Here is a 27,376-nt window from a genome sequence, read left to right as displayed (position 1 = left end):
GGGGGGGGGGGGGTATGGGGGAAGGGGGGGGGTGTAAGAACACTCATTAGATATCAGCACTGATGTATGATCATATTTTTTATGATAACACAGGTCAGTCATACATTTTTAGAGTTTTTTGTTTTAATAGAGTTGGATTTTTTTTTTTTTTTTTTTTTTTTTAGTTGGGCAGCTGTGACATGGCTTGTGTGCAGGTTGGTTGATTGACAAGCAAAAATATCATCAACATCGTTCATTCATTTATTTGTGTGAAAAAGAATGGAAAACTGAGAAAATGATTGCCTCATACTGTATGAATTCTTTGAGAACTGTGATAAAATTGCCCACAAATGTTGAGCAGAATGTCCTCCGTTAATGCTAATTCACTGATGCTGGCATATCTTGATTTTGATCACAGTCGTAGCCCATGTTTCTTGTATATATGTTTGGTCAGGACTGCTACTGAGGTGGTGCATTGAACTGCCTGAATTTCTTTCTTTGTCAACTCCTGCCATGCATTGCATTTCATGCTTTTGCAGGCTTCATGGGTCATAAAAGATCAGCATATATAGACAGTATCCCTTTCCGATCTTCATGGCGAAAAGATACCCCTGCTTTTCAGACGCAAGGCATCTTCTGCACACAGAAAATGTCTTCTTCTTTTTTCCCCCACCGCACGAAGCAAGGCGAGGGGTAGTTTTGTGCAACCTTGTTAGTTTGTAAAGGTCAACATTTTGAAGTTGTGTAGAGCATGTGGATCTCAAGGAATCAGAAACATGTCTTGGAAAAAGGGGTAATGAGCTTGAAAGGATTATACCAGCTCTGTTTCAACCCAAGATACATATGAAAATGTGAATGACATGTAGATGATCTACTTTTTTGTTTTTCTGTCTAAGATGTGATTTTGTTAAGTACCTTGAAGCATACACAATGTTACAAATGTTGATTTGTTGAAGATGTGTTGGAGCGAGGGAGCTTAAATTAACAGTGTGTTATGTATGTATGTATGATAGTTTGTTCTGTACATGTCAGGAAATTGGGACATTTGCATGAAAAGTGATTCATAATCATGGCAAAACAAAATGAGGATTTTGTGAGGTATTTTGATGATTCTCATCAGTTTTCACTGAGTGGAATTTTGCGGAGTTTTAATTTATTTTTGATTGGTTTAAGCGTTTTGTATACTTTTGTGCAGCTGCTGCGTTGATATTATTATTTTGCATTCCAACTATGTTTTTGCCCTTTCTTCTCTCTGTCAGAAAAAGAGAGAATGAGAGAGAAAAGAAAAAAAACATATGCATATATATATACCCAGTCTAGTGTTGAAACATAATCTGGAGTAAGTATGAAACTACCATTGGAAAAAAAAAATCTAGAGACTGCAAGTACTCCTGAAATAATTCAAAATGCCCTTCAGCACACAACAGAGTGGATCATATTACTTTTACCCCCTTTGGTTTTAATCAACAATGCAAAACAAACAAGTGAATTTTCAGTGAAGATGACTTTTTAGTCCAACATGAAGCAGAAACAAAAATTTCCCATTACTCAAGACAGTTGCCATACAGCAAACTAAGGTTAAGATGAAGAAAAGCAGGTAATGGAGAAGATGGACAGTTCAGAGCAAAAACAGGACCCTCAGATAAAGGAAAAGGTGGCAGATGAATGGGTGGGAGTATTTCAGCATCATATGGACTTTTTTATTGGCATTTTGTTTTCCTCAACAGTTTCCCCCTGTTTATTTTAATTGATTTCAGTATTAAAACACTTTGGTTAAGAGTCAGTGGATCTCATCCAGACTTGTCAGCATTGCAAACATTATCAGTCACCCCCACTCATACAGAGGGGGGTTTCGATATGACTAGTCAAGTCTCAGTTTTTACTGTGTTTGAAAGAAATGGTGGTCTGTTGTTGAAGGAAAAGTATGGAATACTGTTATTGATCAAAACATGAATAAAGAACATGGTGTGAAGCTCTCATCAGAATCAGTTGGAAGGAGGTGTGAGGCGAGGGGGCGGGATTGGGGTGGGGGCCCAGGGGGGCACAAAGGGTCAGGTCAGTTACCTCATATATCCAACCCTGTCTGTCCTTCTTGAAGAGGTTTGTGTCTTCATGACAATGGAAGATCCTCAAGAAAGAACACACACTTTAATGGGCCAGATGCATCTGTGTAAAACCAGAGGAACCGTCCCCGAAAAAAAAAAAAAAAAAAAGAGAGTAGGTAAGTGTTATTAGCAAAGTCCAGTTCTGGAATTTCCACTCATCTTTTTGTACATCAGTTGTCTCTGGAAACATGGCTTGTAGTGTTCCTTATTTGTATTCAAATAATCCGCACTTCTCTTTTTGTGAAAATTCATCCCCTTTTTTGTGAACAAACACAGGAAATGTTAACTCTGCTTATTCCTCTAGGACTCTTAAATCCACTGCTCCTGACAATTTTCCATTCTTTGAAAATTTCCTGTTCGCCCTGTATGTCTGTTTTAACTTCCTCATTCTGGTCTCTGGTTTTGTGCTTAATAACTTTTCAAGGAACATTACTTTGCTTTTTTAAATTAAAAAAAAAAAATTATTTATCTTATTTACTGATTTATTTTGTTAATACTGAACTACTTCAGAACAGATAATGCTGGTTCATTTTTTATTATTTGTGTAGGTGAAACATTTTTTCATTGCTTCATCATGAATGGTAGATTCAGATAATTGCTTTCGCGCTTTTGTTCACAGGAAAGAGGTTTAATTTTTCTGTGTGGAGTCCTGAAGTGATTACGAGATAAGCTGACAGTTATTTGTGATCATGTTTTTGTGACAACAGAGAACGTTTATGTTTCTGAAAGACTGATTTCTTGTTGGGTTGCTCTGTTGTATGCACTGACGCACTGAAAATAAATAATGCTGTCTGAATCCATGATCAGTTTACGTGGTCGTGTTAACGTCATGAGTTCACACACAGAAAGCAAGTGCACAAAGATTTGGTAAATGATCACTGTCAGTACTATACTTGGCAAAAACCAGCAGAAAAATCAGGAGAAATACTGAAAAACCCAATTTCTCATTTTCATTACATCAGCTGATTTTTTTTGTTTGTTGGTGTTTTTTTTGTTGTTGTTTACTACAAACCTTTCAGTTTCTCCTATTTGATAGGAATTAGTTTTCCAATGTCTTGTCAACATCTTGACATACACAATTATTTGTTAGGACTTAAACTCTGTATTTCTCATTTCTTCCCCCCCCCCCCCCCCCCCCGCACCCCCTTCCCCCTCTCTCAATCTACACCTGGAGACAAACCACCCTCTCCAGGAACTGCTGGCTGTCATAGAGCTTGGATCATCTTCTATCCTTGTCAGAAGGTCTGCAGCGTCAGCTGTCACAAAGTTTGCCAAAACCATTCACCACACATTCACTGGAGCCAGGTCATGGTTCCATTTCTGCCATTTTGAACTGGCAAGTGAAACAGGAACTTGAGAACCTGCAAAGTAACTTGACCTTGCTGCTCACGGATAATACAGGTAGACATATCAAGCTTTTCCACTGATGTGTAGGAACACTCTGGTGTAAATATGGGGTAAGAAAATTCTGGCTGTGAGGAGCATGGGGCTTTCCATTATGGGTCTACTTTTTTGCACACTGGAACATCACAGGAAATTCCATCCTGGGGCACTAAAGAGGTTAAAACACTTATATACACATGTTCATCATCTCCCCATTCAGAAAAAAGATAACAACAAAGTAACAAGAAACATCAAATAGAAACTATGCATTTAATCATGAACTAAAACAATTCTTTTTCAATTCACACCATTCACCACAATCATCAAACCAAAACCAGACAGATACTGACAAGCTGCATAAAATAAAGTACAAAACACATGCCATAACAATAATATACAGCATCAAAAACCAACGAAAAGTTTCCATGTGCACCAAAAACAATGCCACCACAAAAAAAACAAAAAAAATCAAACATATTAAACAACACACGCATGAATAAATTTAGAATGAAACACTGTAAAAATTAAAATATACAAACAATGATCACAAAACAATTTGGAAAAAGCATTGCACTTCAGCTGAAATTCAAAGCAAAGAAAAGAAAACAGAAAAAAAAGAACAGAAGGCCTTTAAATGACAACTGAAAGAATACACGATATGCTGAGCACTCTGACCATTTTTCATGTTTTGCCTACCTACTGCCAGAAGGCACGGATTGAGTCAAGACATTATCCACTTCTTTCATTCCGGTTTTCACTTCCACTCATTTTTTGACACTCACTAAAAGAGCTTTGAGACAAAGCTGCTGACAAGACTTCTTGTAACAGTCTCCGCCCGCAACAGGTTTATTTCCCCCATGCCCCCCATCTCATGTTTGTTTAACGTTAAGTAAACACTTTTTGTGGGTTAACACATTTTATTGACACACTTTATATCGTAAACTGCCAGATATCTGAATCTGTATAATCTGATTGCAATAGAACTATCATGAGTGATATCAATATATGAAGAATCTCCCTATGTTTGAAGAAAGCAGAACAGCATTTCAGAAACTTTGGTTGCAGTTTCTAATTTAAGAGACAGAAGTAAGTTCAAGAGGAAAAGCGCAAAGAATCCAGTCATAGCGAAATAAATAGTTATCACTAGGTGCTTCTTCACTGAAAATAAACCACTGCTGTTTCACAGTTTCATTCAACACTCTCACACTGGAAAGAAATCAACACACAATTTTCGTAGCTTCATCCAGTGTAAGTGCATAGCAGATACATGAAGCAGTGATTAACAGAACCATATCTTGACATGTGTATAATATCACTGTCAGTGCACCACTACACCAGCAGATGTTACTATCAGTGCACCATTGCCACTGCTTTCAACTTAAGCAGACAAACACACACACACAAAAAAGTTTCTTTCCATGTGTTTCTTTTCACATTTTTCATTCACTTGAAATGCCCGCAGTCACAGCTGAGACATTAGATGCATCACCAGACATGCCAAAAAAACCACACACTTACACAGCAAGTTGGACAGACACACATCAGCAACTGAAAAGATAAGAGCCAGGGTCACTTTCAAAGCATCCTGATTTTGTCATCCAAAATGTGTCTCTTTGGGTGATGACTGACGGGTACTTGAACACAGCAATGTGGAGACCAAGACACTGACAACAGAGCATGCTGAGGGAGAGCTGTTCCACGAGCTGTGTGCATGATGATGTGTGTTATTCCACCAGCTCCACATCCGAGTCCAGAGGCCCCTCAGCGTTGCGGGTCAGCATGTAATTGTCCATGTCTATGGAGCGACAATGGTTGATGGCATAGCGAAGTCGCTCCGCCATCACCTCCACACTGCTGTACATGGGCAGTCGCAGCTGAAAGAAACAGGTCTGGGAGGTGGGCAGTGAATCCATCCCCTGCAACCACAACAAGCTACATCAGCTGGGTATACACCGGTGTGTGTCCAGTCCATGTCTGTGTGTGTGTGTGTGTGTGTGTGTGTGTGTTAAAGCTCCATACATGAGAGTTTTCAGTGGGAAACAGAGAGAACATGCTAACATTTTCAATTACTCAAACAAAATCATACAATCTCTGTACAGTGGGGAGGCTTTTACATCTATGTCAGTATTCTCAGTCACTTCTCTAAACAAAACACTGCATGTGTTGTCTTTGAGACACAATGGTTTTCATGTCTATGTTCCATCAAAGTCAACTAATGCCTCTCTGTATATGTACCGGTACTTGGCGCTTCTATTCAGTGTTGTTTTACTGAACTCACCATCCTGCGAGACGTGAGGACATCACTCACCCTGTCTGACGTCATGATCTGGAACCTCTGGGTGATGTCAGCAGGGTTGGAGGGAAGACGTGTTCGTCCAGAGATGAATCGCAAAAACTGGATGCGCTCCTCATTTGTGAAATCCTCCAGAATTGTCCAGAACCACTTGATCAGGATGTGGTTCTCATCCATCCCACGATACCTGACATCAAAATGTTTGCAGGTTAAAATATAATCAATAAAGATCCAAACACACTCACAAATATAGACAGATAGATAAAGCCCAGTCAAGACATAGCTCTTGATGAAATATAATTAAAATAAAGATCCAAACAAAGCACAAATATAGACAGATGGACAGATAAAGCTCAGTCATGATACAGCTGTCAATACCTGACAATGATGGTATAGCCAGCCACACAGGACCGTGTTGGGTGTGTGCAGTACCGACCTGACCACTTTGCGGAGGATGTCGATGGAAACCTCAGCGGTGCCACACACCATCTGCTCCAGGGACTGGGCCGTCAGCAGGGTCAGCAGAGGCACCGGCACAATCCATGACATCCCCTCTCGGATCCATGACACCTGACACACACACACACACACATACACTCTCTCTCTGTCATGTCACACAGCAACACCAATTCAAGACTGCACACATCTTGATTCACTTAAGCCAGTATGTCAGCAGGTAATTTAAATGAAAACACCTAGCACCTACAATAACAAAGTGCTCATCAGTAATATACTATATTTTTGTTGCTTACAGCCCAGCCCACTGAACTGGACCATATCAGGGCTGAAAACCCGCAAGTATTGTTGCCACAAATCCTGAAAACAAAAATCTGAAAAAGAAAACTGGGCACAAGTACAGCCCTATCACCTAAAACGAGCAGAGGGCACAACCACTGACCGACCTGTTTGTCCCACTCATGGAGGCGGTAGTTGAGGACAGTGTCCACATAGTGCAGGCGGTTGTGGAAGTGCAGAGGGATGTTTTTGCCCCCAGCCACCACACCCACCATCTCCCCAGCTGATGACTGACCTTCAAAGCTGTCGATTGGAATGAACTGCAAGAAAGGTAACAAAGCAGCATCAGCATCATACAAACTGGGTCAGTTTCCCACAGTCACAACACCACAAGAGTTTTCTATCAAAATTATGAGTTTAATGACATACAAAGCTTTCAATATATAATTTTTTATTTAAAAAAAAAAAGCAATTTTATTGTATAACATGATGAAACTGATCCTAGACTGGGGTTACCACACTCTAAAAGACCACAAATATCATATTTATCTCTTCATTATCCCTTTATATTGTTATTACTGTTATCATTATTATAATCATTATAATGATTATTATCAATATAAATATAAATACTTCTGTTCAACTCCGGAAGGGAGCTCACCTCATGGAAGTTGGTTTCGTTGATGCCGTTCTCATCCAGGTCCTTGATTCCCTTCAAACTCTGTATGTAGATGTGATCCACCTGCATAAATAAAATACATCATAAAAAAACATGAATCAACTTCAGAAATGAGGAGAATGAATGCATGGAAGGAGTAAAAAGTCAAACAGGCTGCCTCCTGAAAAACCTTGTATGTTCAGCAGAGTCTGAAAAGGAGACTCTGGAATGTGGTAGAAGTGGGTACAGGAGGGGAGAATGCACAACCCACAACACAAACATGTTCTCCTGGCTTCCTCAATGCTTTGATCAAAGCAATGACAGGTAACTGCAGTGAGATGGATATTACTAAAAAAAAAAAAAACTGATCACAGTGTGCAAGCAAGAGCAAGTGCATGCATGTGTGTGTGCAAGCATATGCAATCTTCAACTCTGTTCCACCTGTCTTTTGTCCATCCATTAAAACAACACCACACCAGCTACACAAACCTGCACACTGAAAATGCATGGCAAAAATCCACAGCTGTGACTCACTGATTTATCATACGACTGAACAATTTGCAGCCTGGGTCCAAGGGCCGCTTAACAAGTGCATGTCTTAAAGCCAAAAACAACAACAAAAAAGTAAAACAACTGGGTAGAAAAAAAAACATCACCAAAATACCTACACAGAAATAAAAACAACTACAGATATACTCCTTCAAGACAAGCACTCAACAATTTGATGTTTTACAGGCTTTAGCCAACAGGTGGTTAAACTCAACTCTGTCACTACTGAAAATAACCCCACTCAGGGAAACCCAGTTGTCTGACCATGGACTGCCAACACTGGGACTGTGACAAATTAGTGTGTGGCTATGTATATATAGGAGACTCAAATGTGTGATGTGGGAGGAATGCCAATGAAATGGTACAGAAGATGGAAGAGCAAAACAACAACAACAACAAAATCAGTTGCCTGACCTCTTCCAGGTCCTCCACCTTGAGGTCCATGCCGGCGATGAGCTTCCAGATGGAGGGAGCCAGGTGCAGGTCCAGGGGCTTCTTGGTGCGGATGGCCACACCAAACAGGATCCCCAGGAACTTCCACAGCGCCATGCTGTCCTCCCCGGTCAGCGCCGGGTTCAGCAGGAACCTGGACAAAGGTAGAAAGGCTAAAGTCCCACAGCCTTTTACAAAGGCCATCAGGGCAGTGAATACACATCCACTGTGTCTGGGGTTTAAGATCCAATAATATTTTAGCTTTACCAGCCATCAGGGCAGCGATGTCACATCCACTGTGTCTGGGGTTTAAGGTCCATTAACCTTTACCAGCCATCACAGCAATGAATTCATATCCACTGTGTCTAGGGCTCGGCACAGGAAAGTGGGGCCCAATACTCTCCTTCCACCGTTTTGACTTTCCCCAATCAAAGCCAGGTACCCATTCACACCTGGATGGAGTGAGGAAAATCAAAGTAAAATGCCTGATAATACAACATTATCAACAACAAAAAAGAACCATGACAGTGTGTTGTTCTGAGCAACTTTCACTCAAGACTGGTTTATTACTGTCCACACAACAGGAACAGAAATTCACTATTAGATATGCGCACAGAAAAAAAAAAGAAAAAAAAACACATGAGGTGAGTAATTTAAGAAAGTATGCAAACTGAAATATAATCACACACACACACACTCACACACACATACACACACACACACACATACACACACACACACGATATTCTCCTCTTCCCATCACTAACCCACGAACTCCTCCATCCCCCATTCCCCCTCAGAGCCCTTTGACATACACATCTGTTCTCTGCTAAACATGTGTCATCCACATGATCAACTTCAAACTGCATGTGTGAAACAAGCAACAAGAACTAGAAACACTAACATAATATGTTTAATCATGTTTTGATTGTAGCATGAAGTTTATGACCTGTTCTCTTACTGTGATTATTGCATATATATAATTGTGATTATTGTATGTAAGGTTCATGTTAACTTACGGTTTAAGCATTTTATGTCTTTTATGCACTCATATAAAATGACTGTAAGACAGTGATTACTGATCATTTTATGTGAGGTTTACATCAACATATCATTTCAGCAGTTTATGTCTTTTATATATTCATATGGTATGACTGTAATTCTCATGCTCTGTTTGTGTAGTATACACCACACAGGAATTTCTCATACAGTATCCTGTATTCTTTAAGACAAGGTGGTGCTGGTGTGGTGGTAGTGGTAAAGCTTCCACCTGTATGTTTTCCCCTCAAACGTCTGACTCTTGAGATTCAACAGGATCCTTGCTCTCACCATGTCTAATTACCCTGCAAAAGTTCTGATGAATATTGAATGATGAGTTCTACAAGAATCTATCAGACGCTGTTATGACCTTGACCTACCTCCTTGAATCACTGTTTCTTCATAAAGCAAATAGCTATGAAAGGTTTTAACGTGATCCCACTGTACATTCAGTTGTTCCTAACAAATAATCTGAGTGATACTGATTCAATGGACACACGACTTGAGCCATACCTGCTTACGGCAGAAGAGTAGTAATGATAATGAATAATGATAATGAATCACTGTAACATTGCACATAAACTTGCTGAGTGCTACTCAGTGCACTGACCACCCTCCGCTCCAACAGTTCATGCACAAACACCACACACCTTTAAAAGTAAGTGCCATCTTACCTGTCACGGTTGTTCCCTGATTCATTTTTGGCATTGGGTGTTGGGATCAGAAGGGGAACCACACCAGACTCCAGCTCCTGTTGCAGACCAGAGGCACATGCTGTACTGATCAGGACCACAACTCATCACAGACTATCTGCATCATGTGTGTGCTGAGAGAAAAATAACTTTCATCCTCTGCTCAAATTCTCCAAAATGACAGCGTGAACTGATGGATAAATCAAACTGATGGATATATCATGAGTCAGACCGCATTCTGTATCCCAGACCAAACATATCTCTCTCTCTCAAAATATCAGTCTCTCAAATACCATGCATGTCACCTGGAAGGCAGAACAGAGTGCAAAATATGTCACATTTAGTACAGGGAGAGCTTCTGTGTATGAAAACAGTCACCCTTAGTACCGCACTCTACTAACTGTTTACTGTCACTTTTCTCTGACTATTTTGAACTTAATAGTTGCTTATTGTTACTATTTTGAACATAGTATCATAATTTTCGTCCCACAAGGTGCCGCAGCACACATGGCACACCCCCTGAATTTAAAGAAAAAAGTTATTTTGAACTCATATGAGGCACACACATCTGTTAAGCCGCATCTGCTGTAAAGTTAGAGTCCTCCATTTTGTCTCTGCTAAAAGCGGGTGTTGTTTTTTAAGTAGTGACATCATCTTCAGAAAACTGGATTGGAATCCAACCTGTTTTTGTCTGCTTGTTGACAGGGCTCTGTTACTCTGTTTGTCTGCTCAGCTATCGGCAGCTTTTTTTATTTCATATACATTTTTTAAAGGAAATTTTATAGCCTCCAGTTGAATATACACTGTTGTAAAGCCCCAGTTTATTAATTTGTTCAGTCTGAATCCAGTCTGCCAGCCCTGCTTTTCGGGTCCGTCTGCCATTTTCCTTTGAATTCTGCTTTTGAAAAACAGTAAGTTCACTTCCGATTTCTCTACTTTTGCACCATAAATTTATCCCCAACCCAGAAACTGCTTTTTTTTTCTTTCTTTTTTTTTACAGCATAAGGGTGAAATGCAATCACATTCAGTTGAAATTTGGTGTAATATGCGATTTGGTTTAAATCGGATTTGATGAACCATGTCAAATTGTATAGTGGTAAGACTGAAATGTTGCTGTTCAGTGCAATCTTAAGCAAGTGTTGTGATCAACGATGTTGTCATTATTCAGTTTGTTGTGTCTGGTGGCCCCACCTGGTGGTCAGAATTTACTTTTCAGACACAGATATGGCGCACACAGCCGATAAGACGCAGGGGTCAGATCTGAGTAAAAAAAAAAGTAGCGCCTTATAGGCTGAAAATTACAGTAATTGTTTATTGCTGCTTTTCTCTCATATCATTCTGAATTTTATTTCACTGTTCTTGGTGGCAGTTTTCTCACTGATCCCTCCAGAAGGTACTTCAGTGAACTCAGACCTCTGCCCCTATGTGGTCTTCTCGCTGGTTAACTGTCTATTCACTACAAGATGATTCAGACACACACACATCCATTCATTTCAGCATGAACACTCATACAATGGGTACAGAGAGTGGGAGAGCCCTTGGGTGTGTGTGTGTGTGTGTGTGTGTGTGTGTGTGTGTGTGTGTGTGTGAACACTGCTGACAAGCTCACCAGGCACATCTCAGTGATGGTGTCGTCAAAGACCCCCCCAGCATCGTCGGCCCCCTCCCCGACCAGCTTGACCTTCCAGGCGCGGGACGGGAGGCGCAGGTCCTCTGCCTTCAGCTGGACCACCTGCTGGGCAATCTGCAGGTACACCGGCTTCACCTTCTTCCCTCTGTCACACACACATAGAACACAAGGTATATACTGAGCAGTGAACAACATTCATGTACATCAACAAGAAATTCTGTTTTGTTGTGTTGTGCTGCATTGCGTTGTGCTGCATTGCGTTGTGTTGATGCAATGAACTGTACTGTACTGTATTGTATTGTACTGTACTATAATGCATTGTGTTGTATTGTAATGTATTGTATTGTATTTTACTGTATTGCATTGTGGTAGTGTAGTGTAGCATAGGGTAGAGTAGTAAAATTATTTTTTGTCATATTTTTTCTGTCTGAAATTTAGGCTGCTCTTCTGTGGGAGAGCGCCTCGCCACACTGCAGTGCCACTCCCCTTTTGTATTGCATTGCAGTGCATTGCGGTGCATTGTATTGTATTGTTATTATGGTAATACATATTGCAATGTATTGTATTGCATTGCATTGTAATCCCTGTTTATGACAACAGATTTCTCTGTATGAAATTCGAGCTGCTCTTTGTGGAGACAGCGTGCCGCCACAGTACAGCCCCATCCTTTTTCTTTCTTTTTTTTTTTTTTTAATCTTTCTGTATTAAAGTGTATTTGTATCTAACATTCATTACCAGTGGGGCTTGGAAGCGCATGCAATCTTAGCAGCACTAGGTCCATGCCCAATCTCCACCAAAGTGTGACAGCGCAAGACCACCAACAACTGTTCTGTGTCAGCGGTCAGCAAAAGAACTAAAAACAGGAGAATGCAATACAAGAACCGCTCCACTGACAAAGGAAAACTCACACACACACACACACACACACACACACACACACACACACACACACACACACACGCACAGCCCTGTCACACACGTTTCCCACCTGGTGGAGAGCCTCTGCACGGTGATCTGTGGCCCACAGTTCTTGCCCTGCACCATTGTCTTGCCGATGGAGCGCACCATGGGCAGGGTGTAGACCCGGGGAGACAGCACACTCCTCAGCTGGCCCTCTATCAGGCCCGGGACGCCGCACTCTCCTCCGTTGTTGTCCTGGGTTAGGCAGGTGGGTTGGGTAGGTGTAACAATCATCGTTAAGTGAAGCAGTCATAAATATGCGTTAAGTGCGCCTGTACATGCATGTCTTATTACTTCATGTCCGCACACACATGTGTTTATGCATTATGTATAGAATCATACTTATTTGTCATGAAAACCATGAATAAAAGGTTTATAGACATGACAATAAGGGGTTAAAAAAAAGAAAAAAATAAACAAAACAAAAATAAACACAACTAAACTAAATGTAAGGTGTTCTAATTAAAATGTGTATGTGTGCAAAGTGCGGAGTGGGGGGAATCTGGGAAGGCAGATAATTTTTAGTTTTAGAAGCTGTCAAATGTTCATCCAAGACTATAAACTTCTGATCATTCTGATTAACAAACATCTGCTTCTTAAACAATATCTACAATGTTTCAATGGCTGAAAACAACATTAATCATTGTACCTTTATCATAAAAGCACTCACATACACACACACACATACACGCACACAAACACACACACTCACATGCACGCACACATATAAACACACACACACACACATACACACGCACACACACATACCAACTTCCATCCCTCTCCCAATGCCATTCATTCTTCCATCTCATCTCATCTCATCCACACACACACACACACACACACACACACACAAACCATGCTTCCTGTCCACTATCCACCAACTACCCTTCTCAACCCCACCCTAGCAAACAAACACCTTACACGCTGCTTTTCCCCACCCAAGCCCACCCAGCCAGACACCTTTTTGGGGAGGAGGTTGATGAGTCTCCATGAGGAGTAGACAAGGTCAGAGAAGTGGTGGAGGACGGCCAGCCTGCCCTTGACCAGGTCCAGAGGGCAGCTCTGCAGGGCAGCAAACTGTGGTGGAACACCACTGGGCGTCCCCAGCTGCAGGGGCAGGGGGGTGCCGGGGATTCGAACCGGGGGCGGCGGGGACGTCCAGGCCGCGCAGTGGGTGCGACCTGCGGAAATCTGTAACATCCGAGCCGACATGGATTTCTTCAGTGCTGCTTAAAAAAACAACAAAAAACAACCAATAATGAATGTGTACCGTAGTGGACATACTTCTGTAAGCACTGGATAGTTACTTTTTTTCTTCTTCTTTTTTTTTTTTTTTTGCTTCCCCATCATCTGCACCGTTTCCAATGCCACTCATTCCAAGTCCCCCATACACAGCCACCTCTGGGCTCATCCATCACAGTCCCAGTGTTGGCAGTCCACAGGGAACTATGGGCGTTAGGTCGCCAGAAGGCCACACACCAGAGGAGACCCTGCACTGCTGCTGAGTCACTTATTTATTTTTTGTTCATTGCCAAGCTGATCACACACGATCCTAACAGGGCTGTCACTTTTTCCAGTGTTTCTTCTGGAAATCAAAAACAAATGACACAAAGCACAGCATACAGCATATGCTTCTCCACCATTCTGCTTAGTTTAAGCAACTAGTGCTGTGATCAAAGTGATGTTATCCCCATGATCCGCTGACCACATCAGTCTGAAACTTTTATGAAGCTGAATAAGTTTGAATTTAATAGCTGAATAAGTTTAAATTTGATAGCCAACAAAAGCAGAAATTGGAAAATGAAGGTAACGTTTTCATATTCATCATGCATAGTTATGTTTCAATCCTGTCTCTTCTTTTATTTCCAGCTTGTGCCAGTGATTTTCTCTTCTTTTATTACCACTTTATGCCAGTGTTCAAAAGTGGAAGACAAAGACGACCTGAACTGAAACAAACCAACCATGATTTTCACTACTTCTCTTTTTTTTCCTTTTGAAGAGAGATTTGAACTACCTACATCAAAAACCCTTAACAGCCCACCAACCCCTACATGTCTGTGAGTATCCTTTGCTGTGGAACATTGCAAGTTTACAGTCAATGACGTACGATCCACAACACGACAATGTTAACCCCTAGGTGCCTATATGATGAGATAACTCGTCATGGCAAGCATGTACGCTTCGCAGCCACAATGATGACAAAAATGCTGGTAGCTTTAGCTTGGGGAATCTTTCTGGATTCTATTCATAGCTAGAAACCCCATCTACGTCATGAGGCAGTTCTTTATTTGAACGTTCTGGTTGGGTTACTGTCCCAGTGTTTGCCTGGCTCCTCTCCTCGCTCGCTCAACAAAATGTCAGACTGACGCCGTGCTCAAGACATGCGATCGTTGCGAACTAAATCAACCAAGATTGCTTTCTTTTGCTGATGCTCAGAAAGAATTGAAGCATAAACTCAAAGAAGACAGTGATGAACATTTTTGGACGATTTGATAGAAAACAAAGGGAGCAATCAAGAGAGTGGCCAAGATACGACTATCAGTGAGTGATGCCGGCTGTGCAAACCTTAGCAGACGACAGAAAGCGACTGAATTATTAGCAGGGCAGTGTGAGTGATTTTCTTGGCGCTCAGTCAACGTGGCCTGATGAGAAATGGATAAAGTGACCCTGTAAGAGGGGTGAAGAGGAGGGGGGTTGGAAACTGAGGGGGCGTGGCCTCTCATCCACATGATCACTTGGAGAAGTCACAATGCATTGTATATCTATCTCTTTTTAATTTTTTTTTGTTTATTGTGGTTGTTCTAGTATGATTTTGTGTATGCAGATATCCATCTGTCCAGAAAATATGATATTTTAGTGCTAATTACCTGACTAATGTTAGTAATGAACAAGTTGAAAATGTGACAAAAAACAAAACACTGATTTCAAAACAACAGCATGTCACTAAAAATATATAAAATGGGAAAACATCATGTGTTTTGTGTTCTTTATTCATTTACCTTGGAGAAAATATATACTTTTATGGGTCTTTCTCCATAACAAAGAGCACAGAATTTTTTGAAAATTTATACCCATTTTTTGTGAAAAAACCCTAACAAATAGATTTCACTTAAATCTTATTTTCCTGGCAGCGAAAGGGTTAAAGTCACCTGGCGAATGATGACCCCGTTGAGGGTGGTGATGCGGGTGGGCTCCTTGACGGGGGAGTTCATGTGCCCCAGGCCCAGCTGCCCGTCAGCGTTGTGGCCCCACCCCCACACCTCCCCCCCGCTGCCCAGCGCCAGGCTGTGCTCAGGGCCCACGCTGATGTCGTCGATGAAGTAGGCCGACAGCTCGGGGATCTCCTGGGGCTTGGAGTGGTTGTGCAGGCTCATGTCCGGCTGGCCGATCAGTCGTTCTGCATCAGAAAGCATCCCTTTCACTCTTACGTCATAGTAACGAACAGAAATTATCTCTTTCACTCTTACGTCATAGTAACAAACAGAAATTATCTCTTTCACTCTTACGTCATAGTAACAAACAGAAATTATCCCTTTCACTCTTACGTCATAGTAACAGAAATAATCCCTTTTGCTCTTACATCATAGTAACAAACAGAAATCATCCCTTTCACTCTTACAATATGAATATCCCAGAAACCATCCTTTCACCATTACATTGTAGTAACAAACAAAAAGCATCCCTTTCACTCTTACATCATAAATATGAAACAGAAATCAACCAATACTGAGAGACCAGAGCACAATCAGAAGTGCCATGGAACTCTTAAAAGATGAAATATCCAACAGTACAGTTTATGATTTCTGCCAGAAGAACAATAACAAATAAGCGTTTGTCAATACTTTTTTGTTGTTGTTTGGTACAAAATCAATGCTTGTCAGTATTTTTTCAAATCAGAAAATCTGAAACCTGAAGAGGTTACACATGAAAAAAAAAGAACCACAGAACACCTGGTCCGAAATGTCAACGTCTAAGATAGGGATTGGAGCGAGTGTGTGTGTGTGCATGCATATGCATGAGTGAGAAAAAGAGATCCAAAAACTTCTTGACACAGCTGGAACTCAAGTTTTTTGGGTTCCCCCACTTCACATACGTGTGATGACAATTGCGAAAATACAGTTACCTTTTCAAACCCAACACACACATACTACTGCTAAATATACACAAACACACACACACACACACACACAAACACGCACACAAATGTCTGCTAAACATCCTCGCTCTCTCTCTCTCACACACACACACACACTACTTCAAACACACACACACACACACACACACACACACACACACTACTCCAAACACACACACTACTCCAAACACACACACACAATTCCACACACACACACACACACAACTCCACACACACACACACACACACTACTCCACACAGAAAAGAGACTGCTGCCCACCTTGTCCCCACGACAAGACACGGCCGTCACGGGTGAGGGCCAGGGTGAACTGTGTTCCACACTCAATCTTCTTGATCTGCTTGCCCCGCAGGAAGTCGATGCGGGTGGGGACTGACTTGGGGGTGGTGTGACCAAGACCCAGCTTCCCATAGTCCCCGTCCCCAAATGACCAGACCGTGGAACCGTCCGTCGATATGCACACCGTGTGGTTCAGTCCACAAGCAACCTGCATGCAAAAAAACAAAAAGTTTTTCAAACCAGCGATCTTAAAAATTAAAGGAACGGAAAAATAAACAAACATAATGAATAGTGATAAACAGATAATCAAACATAAAAAAAAACTTTGAGCATGCAGAGAAATCAAAATCTTTCTGAAGTTATAACATCTGCCATCTAAGCAACCATCTTCCCCCAAACTTGCGAAGCTCCTAAAACATAAGACATGAATGACACAGAACACTTACAAATCCAATCTGGTGATGCTCCAAGCTGAGGACCCGTTCTGGCACCTTCTTGTTGGCTGTAGAGCCGTGACCCAGTCGGCCGTAGTCCCCATTGCCAAAGGTGTACAGCTTGCCATCTCCGGTGACCACAGCGCTGTGCTTGAACCCCACCGACACCTGGGACATGCATGTATCACGTTATCCAAAAGATGCATCCAGACATGAACCCACTGACACCTGGGACATGCATGTATCACGTTATTCACAAGATACATCCAGACATGAACCCACCGACACCTGGGACATGCATGTATCACGTTATCCACAAGATACATCCAGACATGAACCCAATGACACCTGGGACATGCATGTATCACGTTATCCAAAAGATACATCCAGACATGAACCCACTGACACCTGGGACATGCATGTATCACGTTATTCACAAGATACATCCAGACATGAACCCACCGACACCTGGGACATGCATGTATCACGTTATCCACAAGATACATCCAGACATGAACCCACTGACACCTGGGACATGCATGTATCACGTTATCCACAAGATACATCCAGACATGAACCCACTGACACCTGGGACATGCATGTATCACGTTATCCACAAGATACATCCAGACATGAACCCACCGACACCTGGGACATGCATCAATAATGGACATCCAGATTAACACTGCTAACACCTGGAATCAACAACAGATATCCAGACATAAACCCACTGACATCTGGAACACGGACATAAACCATCTGATACTGGAAGGTGCACATATTGCATAGAGACATACAGAAATTTATTTCACCAATGTTAATTTTTAAAAAAAAAATTTTTAAACACAGGAATCCATTTCATCAATCACAGAAATCCAGACAAACTCGTTGACACTTGGAATACATTACGTCAATGGTAATGAAAATCCAATCGTATAGCCCATAATACTATCATGCATACATTTATTATTCAATCAGAAATAGAATTCCAATCATAAAGCTAACAATACTAGAATGTATACATTTATCATTTCATCAATCACAGAAATCCAGAGATAAACCCACTGACACAGAAAATCCAGACACAATCCAATCCACACATGGAATATAAATATTGATTGTTTCACCTGTACTGGAAATCAAGACATGAAACTCACTGATACAATGGAAGTACATCTTTGTCTCTACTGTTTCATCAGCAATGGATAATCCAGACACAAAACCCACTGACACAAAGAATCTATGTCTCTACTGTTTCATCAGCAATGGATAATCCAGACACAAAACCCACTGACACAAAGAATTTATGTCTCTACTGTTTCATCAGCAATGGATAATCCAAACAAAAAACCCACTGACACAAAGAATCTATGTCTCTACTGTTTTATCAGCAATGGATAATCCAGACACAAAACCCACTGACACAAAGAATCCATGTCTCTACTGTTTCATCTGCAATGGATAATCCAGATATGAAACCCAATGACACAAAGAATGTTAATCTTTATTGTTTCATCAATGATGGAAATCCAGACACAAACCAAATGACTCACAGAATGTCAATATTTACTGTTTCATCAACAACGGAAATCCAAACACAAACCAATCAAGCAGTTAGTATTTCATCAATAATGGAAATCCAAACAAAGCAACACATGCACCTTGATCTGACCAGTGGGTCTTCAACAGGCTGACACTTACATTTGATAACAAAACTGTAACGCATAAAGTAAAATGAACACTTTGCAGTCTTGATGATTGTATTTCTCCTTTTGTCACAACAGATTTCTCTGTGTGAAATTCAGGCTGCTCTCCCCAGGGAGAGTGTGTCGCTACACTACAGCGCCACCCATTTTTTTGTATTTTTTCCTGCGTGCAGTTTTATTTGTTTTTCCTATCGAAGTGGTTTTTTCTACAGAATTTTGCCAGGAACAACCCTTTTGTTGCCGTGGGTTCTTTTACATGCGCTAAGTGCATGCTGCACATGGGACCTCGGTTTATCGTCTCATCCAAATGACTAGCGTCCAGACCACCACTCAAGGTCTAGTGGAGAGGGAGAAAATATCGGCGGCAGAGCTGTGATTCAAACCAGCGCATTCAGATTCTCTCGCTTCCAAGGCGGACGCGTTACCTCTAGGCCATCACTCCAGGGTGATGGCTCCAGGGTCCTCATAAATGCAGTCACTTCTGACATAGAGATTTCAAGATATTGCAATGTCCTGTAACTAGAGATGACTGGAACACGCTGCAGACTGTGAGGAGTGACGATGAAACAGATGCTCAGACAGGTTCTCTGATCTCTCCTTTCCAACCACGCAGAACCCAATACATCTCTCTCTCTCATGCTGGAATGGTGCTTAGTAAAAAGATGACTGAAGCCTCAAACTTAAACTGGATGTGGATTATCAAAATCTCAACAAAATTCAGAACCAGCTAACACACAGAGAATGTTCTGAACAGCCATGACACACTTACTTGGGAGAAAGGGGGAATGCGCAAGAACATGTTCTTAAAGTTGGGGCAGTGCCTGCTTATGAATGAGGAAAAACAAGCTTGTACTCACACACACACACACACACACACACACACACACTCACACACACATGCACACACACACGCACACACATATGCACACACACACACACACACCACACCAACAAACTCGGCCAGAGCCTTGACAAAGAAACAAACATTCTGTGTACCTGAATGACTTCTTCTCCTTGCAGTGCTTCAATCTGCTTGGGCCTCTTCTGGCGATAGCAGTTGCCATGGCCCAGCTTGCCGTAGTCCCCGTCTCCCCAGCTGAACACCTCCCCACTCTCCGTCAGGGCCAGGGTGTGGCCGTCAGACCCCGTTGACGTGGCCACTTGGGTGATCACAAACCCTGCAGTGATAACAACGGTAGACTTAGGGTCACTTGCTTTATTTTGTTATCACTGTCGCTTATAGCCGAGCCGACCAAACAGGGCCATATCAGGGCTGAAAATGTGTAAATATGATTCCTCTCTGGAACCTGAAGAGAAAAAAATGGCAAAGAAAATCAAGCACAAGTACAGACACAAACCAAGGACATGCCTCTGGCACAGACCATTCAGTCAATTTTCACCAGAGGATTTAAAAAACAAACAAACAAAAAACACCTGAACATTAACATACACAAAATACAAAAACTCCTAGATAAAAACAGATATACAGAACCAAAAAATCCCTGCAAACATATGACACATCCTTGTCACAAAAACAATACAACATAGTAAAACTGCCAAATTACCTAGCCCAGAGACAGACAAAAAATATTCAAGACTTTCAAAAATTTAAAAAAAACATGAAGGTGAATGGACCAACAGGGCAGAAAATAAGAAAGGAAGAGATGACATACACAAAAGAGAGCCATAAAAAAGAGGAAATTTCTATCACAGAATTTACGGAAGGTGCGAACACTATTTGTACTGAAAGAGCCCCTGGCATTACCACAGTGGGCTTCTGCTTACTCAAGTTATCACAAACCCACTTGTTTCAACTGACTTCCTAGCACACAAAATGCACTTCTCTCCCAACCCCAAACGTCACATGCCATGAAGTGTCCAGCAGTATAAACCAAAGTAACCAAACATCAAATGCCATGAAGTGTCCAGCAGTATAAACCAAAGTAACCAAACGTCACATGCCATGAAGTGTCCAGCAGTATAAACCAAAGTAACCAAACTTCAAATGCCATGAAGTGTCCAGCAGTATAAACCAAAATAACCAAACTTCAAATGCCATGAAGTGTCCAGCAGTATAAACCAAAATAACCAAACATCAAATGCCATGAAGTGTCCAGCAGTATAAACCAAAGTAACCAAACATCAAATGCCATGAAGTGTCCAGCAGTATAAACCAAAGTAACCAAACGTCACATGCCATGAAGTGTCCAGCAGTATAAACCAAAATAACCAAACATCAAATGCCATGAAGTGTCCAGCAGTATAAACCAAAACAATCAAATGTCACATGCCATAAAGTGTCCAGCAGCATAAACCAAAGTAACCAAACTTCAAATGCCATGAAGTGTCCAGCAATGTAAACCAAAATAACCAAACATCAAATGCCATGAAGTGTCCAGCAGTATAAACCAAAATAACCAAACATCAAATGCCATGAAGTGTCCAGCAGTATAAACCAAAGTAACCAAATGTCACATGCCAAGAAGTGTCCAGCAGTATAAACCAAAGCAACCAAATGTCACATGCCATGAAGTGTCCAGCAGTATAAACCAAAGTAATCAAACGTCACATGCCATGAAGTGTCCAGCAGCATGAACCAAAGTAACCAAATGTCACATGCCATGAAGTGTCCAGCAGTATAAACCAAAGTAACCAAACATCAAATGCTATGAAGTGTCCAGCAGTATAAACCAAAATAACCAAACTTCAAATGCCATGAAGTGTCCAGCAGTATAAACCAAAGTAATCAAACGTCACACGCCATGAAATGTCCAGCAGCATAAACCAAAATAACCAAACTTCAAATGCCATGAAGTGTCCAGCAGTATAAACCAAAGTAACCAAATGTCACATGTCATGAAGTGTCCAGCAGTATAAACCAAAATAACCAAATATCAAATGCCATGAAGTGTCCAGCAGTATAAACCAAAATAACCAAACATCAAATGCCATTAAGTGTCCAGCAGTATAAACCAAAGTAACCAAATGTCACATGCCAAGAAGTGTCCAGCAGTATAAACCAAAGCAACCAAATGTCACATGCCATGAAGTGTCCAGCAGTATAAACCAAAGTAATCAAACGTCACATGCCATGAAGTGTCCAGCAGCATGAACCAAAGTAACCAAATGTCACATGCCATGAAGTGTCCAGCAGTATAAACCAAAGTAACCAAACATCAAATGCTATGAAGTGTCCAGCAGTATAAACCAAAGTAACCAAACATCAAATGCCATGAAGTGTCCAGCAGTATAAACCAAAGTAATCAAACGTCACACGCCATGAAGTGTCCAGCAGCATAAACCAAAATAACCAAACTTCAAATGCCATGAAGTGTCCAGCAGTATAAACCAAAGTAACCAAATGTCACATGCCATAAAGTGTCCAGCAGTATAAACCAAAACAACCAAACATCAAATGCCATGAAGTGTCCAGCAGTATAAACCAAAATAACCAAACATCAAATGCCATGAAGTGTCCAGCAGTATAAACCAAAATAACCAAACATCAAATGCCATGAAGTGTCCAGCAATGTAAACCAAAATAACCAAACTTCAAATGCCATGAAGTGTCCAGCAGTATAAACCTAAATAACCAAACGTCACATGCCATGAAGCATCCAACAATATAAACCAAAATAACCACCATGAGGTGTCCAACAGTATAAACCAAAGTAACCAAATGTCACATGCCATGAAGTGTCCAGCAGTATAAACCAAAGTAACCAAACTTCAATTGCCATGAAGCATCCAACAGTATAAACCAAAGTAGCCACCATGAAATGTCCAACAGTGTAAACCAAAGTAGCCACCATGAAATGTCCAACAGTATAAACCAAAGTAGCCACCATGAAGTGTCCAACAGTATAAACCAAAATAACCAAGCGTCACTTGCCATGAAGTGTCCAGCAGCAAAAACCAAAATAACTGAGGAGATACACTCACAAACAATAACACTGCACAGCTCATAAACATTTCATAAACAGTTCAGTGCACAAGGTAACCCACCTTGCAGACTGGTGATGATGGTGGGGGCGTGCACGTCATCAGAGTTGCCCTGTCCCAGACGGCCGTAGCTCCCTTCCCCACAGGCCAACAGGTTGCCGTTTGCCTGCACTTGGAAGGTGCAGTTCTGACCACATATCACCTGGAACAACACACACACCTCATGTCATGCTGTTTCACACTGTTTATCCATACTGACTAAGCAATCATGTGTAATTTTCCATGTTTAAATCTTTCCCACGATTTTGTTGATTTCATGTAAGTTTGATTCAAATAATTTTTACATGTCTTACTGTACTGTGCTCATTTCAATGTCTCAGTGTAATGTGCTTTTGAGCTTTCTGGCTGCAAGGGAAAAGTGCACAAATCTCTCATCATCTCACACTGTCATGAGGCCAACTTGCAGAAGGGGTTAAACCTGGACATCTTGGTGAATGACCTCCTGGTACAGTTATATCCACAGACACAAATGAGTGGTTCATACGATACCTACATGTCACCTTATATGAATACCGATACATATACCAAGGGCCTGCAGCAAGTTTCCTTCAACACCTACAAATGCTGCACATCCACTGTCAGCAAAGTGGCTGTGGCCATGGCAATCCTGCACCAAAGCTCACATCTGTATTAGCGTGTGTGTGTGTGTGTGTGTGTGTGTGCAAGTAAGTATGTAAGTGCACATGTAAGTTTCTTACTTGTGCGTGAGTGCATGCACATATGCACTTTTATCTCATTCACTTTCATTAGTCACCTGCTAATCTGACAATAACCCCTGAAAAACAGCATACTTAAAAAAAAAAACATTCATAAAAAGTAATAAAAATGATCATGAATAAGTTCTACATCCCACACAATCTTGCGTAATGCAACTCAATGCACTGTTCACACACCACTCACATAATGCACGCACTAACACAACAAACACACTCAAACCATACACACACACACACACACACACACACACACACACACACACACACACAGAGCATGTAACACAGTTGAAGGTAAATTTTGCAAAATAAATATATCACACGATAAAACCAGTCACCTGACACAGACCACAGTTCAGAACCAACACCACCACACATGAACAGCCATGGCCACACACAGAGGACAAGGATGACCTGATTAGTATTTTGGGCAATCATTGTAAAGTACTGTAATGTTGTTGTGTTATGTCTTGTTATGTAATGCTGAGTAATGAAGTGTGCTATGTGTGTGTGTATAATAATAATATGGAGGCTTAAAAAGCACAGTTCCCCGCTTTCAAGAGCAGGCTCACCGCGCTTTACAGTAAAAACAGACATGTAACATTTCAAAAGTATGATAATGAAAATGAGATAAAACGATTCACCACCCACATATCATTCACTGCACATAAAAGGTACATCACACACACACACACACACACACACACACACACACACACACACACACACCACTCTGTGTCTGTGTGTGTGTGGTGTGTGTGTGTGTGTGTGTGTTTTGATGTATATTGACACACATATATCCATAAATGGAAGTACGAACAGATGTACAAATGAATTTATGTACGTTATGTTCTGTTGCGTTAAAATGAATGAAAAGAAATTTCATTCTATTTCATTTCAAAACTTCACCTGCTGACAGGAGGAGAGGGAGGGCACCTTGGTGGGCACCATGGAGACCCGACCAGCCTCGCACATCTGACCGTGACGGCCACTGCCCCACACGTACGTCTCCCCCCGGCCCCCAAGCTGCCAGTCCTCCGGCCGCTGCACCGCCCACATCATGATCTGGCTGTCCATGTTCAGGTCCCACCGGCTGTTGTCCTGCATGCAGTAGGGGACAGTGGAATCGTTGTTGGACGCATCGTCTTTCTTGTGGTTTTTCTTCAGTTTAACATCTATTCACTATAGGTGTTTTTAGACGGAAAGGAGTAAAGTAGTGTGTAAAGGAAAGGGAATGCATGTGAATATTAGTGTAAATAAAAAAGAAGAAAAAAAAGAAAAAAAAAGTTCATGTTATGTATCAGAGGAAAAGTATATTATAAGAAAAAGTCTAAAGATTTTGTGGTGTGTATTGAATGAGTTGTCATGGGAAGGAGAATATGTATATGCATATCAACAAGTATTAACCTACAACAATGTAAATATAAATAACAGTATTAAATATATATATATCTTGTGTGTGTGTGTGTGTGTGTGTGTGTGTGCGTGTGTGTGTATGTGTATGTGTGTGTGTGTTTTGGTGTATACCGATACATATATATCCATTAAAGGATGGATGTGTGAACAGATGTATGATCTGGCTGTCCATGTTCAGGTCCCACCAGCTGTTGTCCGGCATGCAGTAGGGACAGTGGAATCATTGTTGTTATTTGCATCATCTTTCTCGCTTATCACCCAGGTGAACACACAAAGGAGCATAGAACCTTGGGGGAAAAAAACCCAAAACCTGGAAATGCACATAAACTTAGAACATACTGATGTTGACCATTCTGTCAATCTTTTTTTGCAACAGGATTAAAAAACCCAACTAACTTGAACATAAATATAATACATAATACATACAATCAGACACAATATCAGTCACAGAAAACAACAACAAAAAAAAGGCAACAGGTACCTAACACATACAACGTGCAATAAAAGAATACACAATTATAAGAATACCAAATTATTCAAGGCTTTTAGACAAAAAAATATATATAGGCAAATGGACCAGCAAGGTGAAAAAACAAAAGCAATGGAAAAGGCCAGAAACAAAGACACTAATGGAAAAGAGACATTTTCTGGCAGAGATTTTGCAGAAGGTGGGGATACTGTTTGTATGAAAGAGCTCCTGGCATCCCCGAGTGGGTAGAAAGTGGAAAGAAGGAAGATTTCTTATATATATATATATATATATATATATATATATATATATATATATATGTATATGTGTATATGTATATATATATATATATATATATATATATATATATATGTGTGTGTGTGTGTGTGTGTGTGTGTGTTGCAAAGCAGGCTGAACTACAGGTGGCTGGTGAAAAAGAACACCACTTGTGTTCCCAGTCAACTTACCTAGAGAATTCTGATAGCCTGTTAAATGATCTTTACCTGATTCATTGAGCACACATACATGCATGTGTCAGTGATGAGTAGATTGAGTTTAAGAACAAACTCCCTCAAGCAACGGAACCCCCACAAAACCAAGACCCAACCCCTGAACAGCTTCTTGAACCAACAGGTTGTAAAACTCAAATACACCATCAATTATGTGTAGCAAAATATCAAATAATAAAATTTGGGGAAAATGTTTGAAACAATATCTAAAGTAGAAAGGGGAGTCTGATTCAAAATCCATCAAGTGTTTAGTTGCTTTCCTGTGGGTTACAATCTACTCTTTGGATAATATGCTGAGAAGCTCTCAGTCTGGGAAAACAGGTCAGGTATAATCTAGCTTTGGATAATATGCTGAGAAGCTCTCAGTTTGGGAAAACAGGTTAGGCATAATCTAGCAATAAAAAAAGAGCCTTATTAATTGTAATAATTCTGAATAACGGTGACATTTCTTAAATAGATGTTTCTTTCTAATTAGTGTCATTCAGTTTCACAACTGGTTTCAAATAACTTTTGCGAGTGGTGCCTTTCATGATAATACACTTTCATTTGTATGTATCTAATAATTATATCAAGACTGCAAGGTTGGAGGAAGCTGGAGAGGGAGAGAGAGAGAGGGGGGGGAGAGAGAGAGAGAGTGAAAAGGAGGGAATGGGTGTAGGAGGAAGAACTGACATAGGCCTGGTCCTGCACTTCATCCACAGAGCTGCGTGCCAGCAGCCTGAAGGTGGGTGGGAAGGGCTGACGCTGGAGCAAAGCAGCTGCAGACTTGAGCGCTGTGGAGAAGGACAGCAGCCACTGCCACTCCGGCACCAGGCGATCCAGGCACATGGGCCCTGCAATGCACCCTTGATGTACACACTCTGTTCAACATGTAGCAGCCACAAGGGTTAATGACACAGGGCCCTGCAATGCACCCCTGTTATAAACACTCTGTTCAACACACAGCCACAAGGGTTAATGATACAACTGATTGATTAGGTGTCACTGCAATGCAGTCTTTATCCTCGTGCCCTGATGCAGCAGGCCACATTCGCATATAACCTTTAAAAGCCGACTTATAAACTGGTTTTGTACTTTGTATTCACACAAATACACACACACACATACACATCAGAAATGTCAAAGCGTCTTTCAGAATAATATCTGAGATGAAAATAAATAGACACAATGCTATCAGAGTGGATTTCTTTCACAAAATTTTGCCAGAGGACAACGCTTTAGTTGCCATAGGTTCTTT

General features: G+C 41.1%; 1 protein-coding gene across 7 annotated transcripts in view; it reads right to left on the bottom strand.

Moving 5' to 3' along the window:
- Positions 1-3,736: 3,736 nt before the first annotated feature.
- LOC143297446 (putative E3 ubiquitin-protein ligase HERC1) overlaps positions 3,737-27,376 on the bottom strand; it is a 110,402-nt gene continuing 86,762 nt past the window's right edge. For all 7 annotated transcript variants that reach the window (XM_076609818.1, XM_076609820.1, XM_076609822.1 and 4 more), the window contains 17 exons: positions 26,812-26,972; positions 24,655-24,846; positions 23,036-23,174; positions 20,027-20,208; positions 17,337-17,492; positions 16,873-17,098; positions 15,607-15,854; positions 13,418-13,648; positions 12,483-12,649; positions 11,474-11,639; positions 9,847-9,923; positions 8,117-8,288; positions 7,157-7,237; positions 6,663-6,815; positions 6,197-6,330; positions 5,776-5,947; positions 3,737-5,383 (listed from right to left, as the gene is read on the bottom strand). In XM_076609818.1, the coding sequence (XP_076465933.1) occupies positions 5,192-5,383; positions 5,776-5,947; positions 6,197-6,330; positions 6,663-6,815; positions 7,157-7,237; positions 8,117-8,288; positions 9,847-9,923; positions 11,474-11,639; positions 12,483-12,649; positions 13,418-13,648; positions 15,607-15,854; positions 16,873-17,098; positions 17,337-17,492; positions 20,027-20,208; positions 23,036-23,174; positions 24,655-24,846; positions 26,812-26,972 (2,849 nt within the window). In that variant the 3' untranslated portion in view covers positions 3,737-5,191. The remainder of the gene's footprint in view (positions 5,384-5,775; positions 5,948-6,196; positions 6,331-6,662; positions 6,816-7,156; positions 7,238-8,116; positions 8,289-9,846; positions 9,924-11,473; positions 11,640-12,482; positions 12,650-13,417; positions 13,649-15,606; positions 15,855-16,872; positions 17,099-17,336; positions 17,493-20,026; positions 20,209-23,035; positions 23,175-24,654; positions 24,847-26,811; positions 26,973-27,376) is intronic.

This window comes from Babylonia areolata, chromosome 22 (genome assembly GCF_041734735.1).
Source record: "Babylonia areolata isolate BAREFJ2019XMU chromosome 22, ASM4173473v1, whole genome shotgun sequence".
Classification (NCBI taxonomy): Eukaryota; Metazoa; Mollusca; class Gastropoda; order Neogastropoda; family Buccinidae; genus Babylonia; species Babylonia areolata.
Note: the sequence above shows the minus strand (reverse complement) of the source record. Positions and strands in the feature narration are given on the sequence as shown.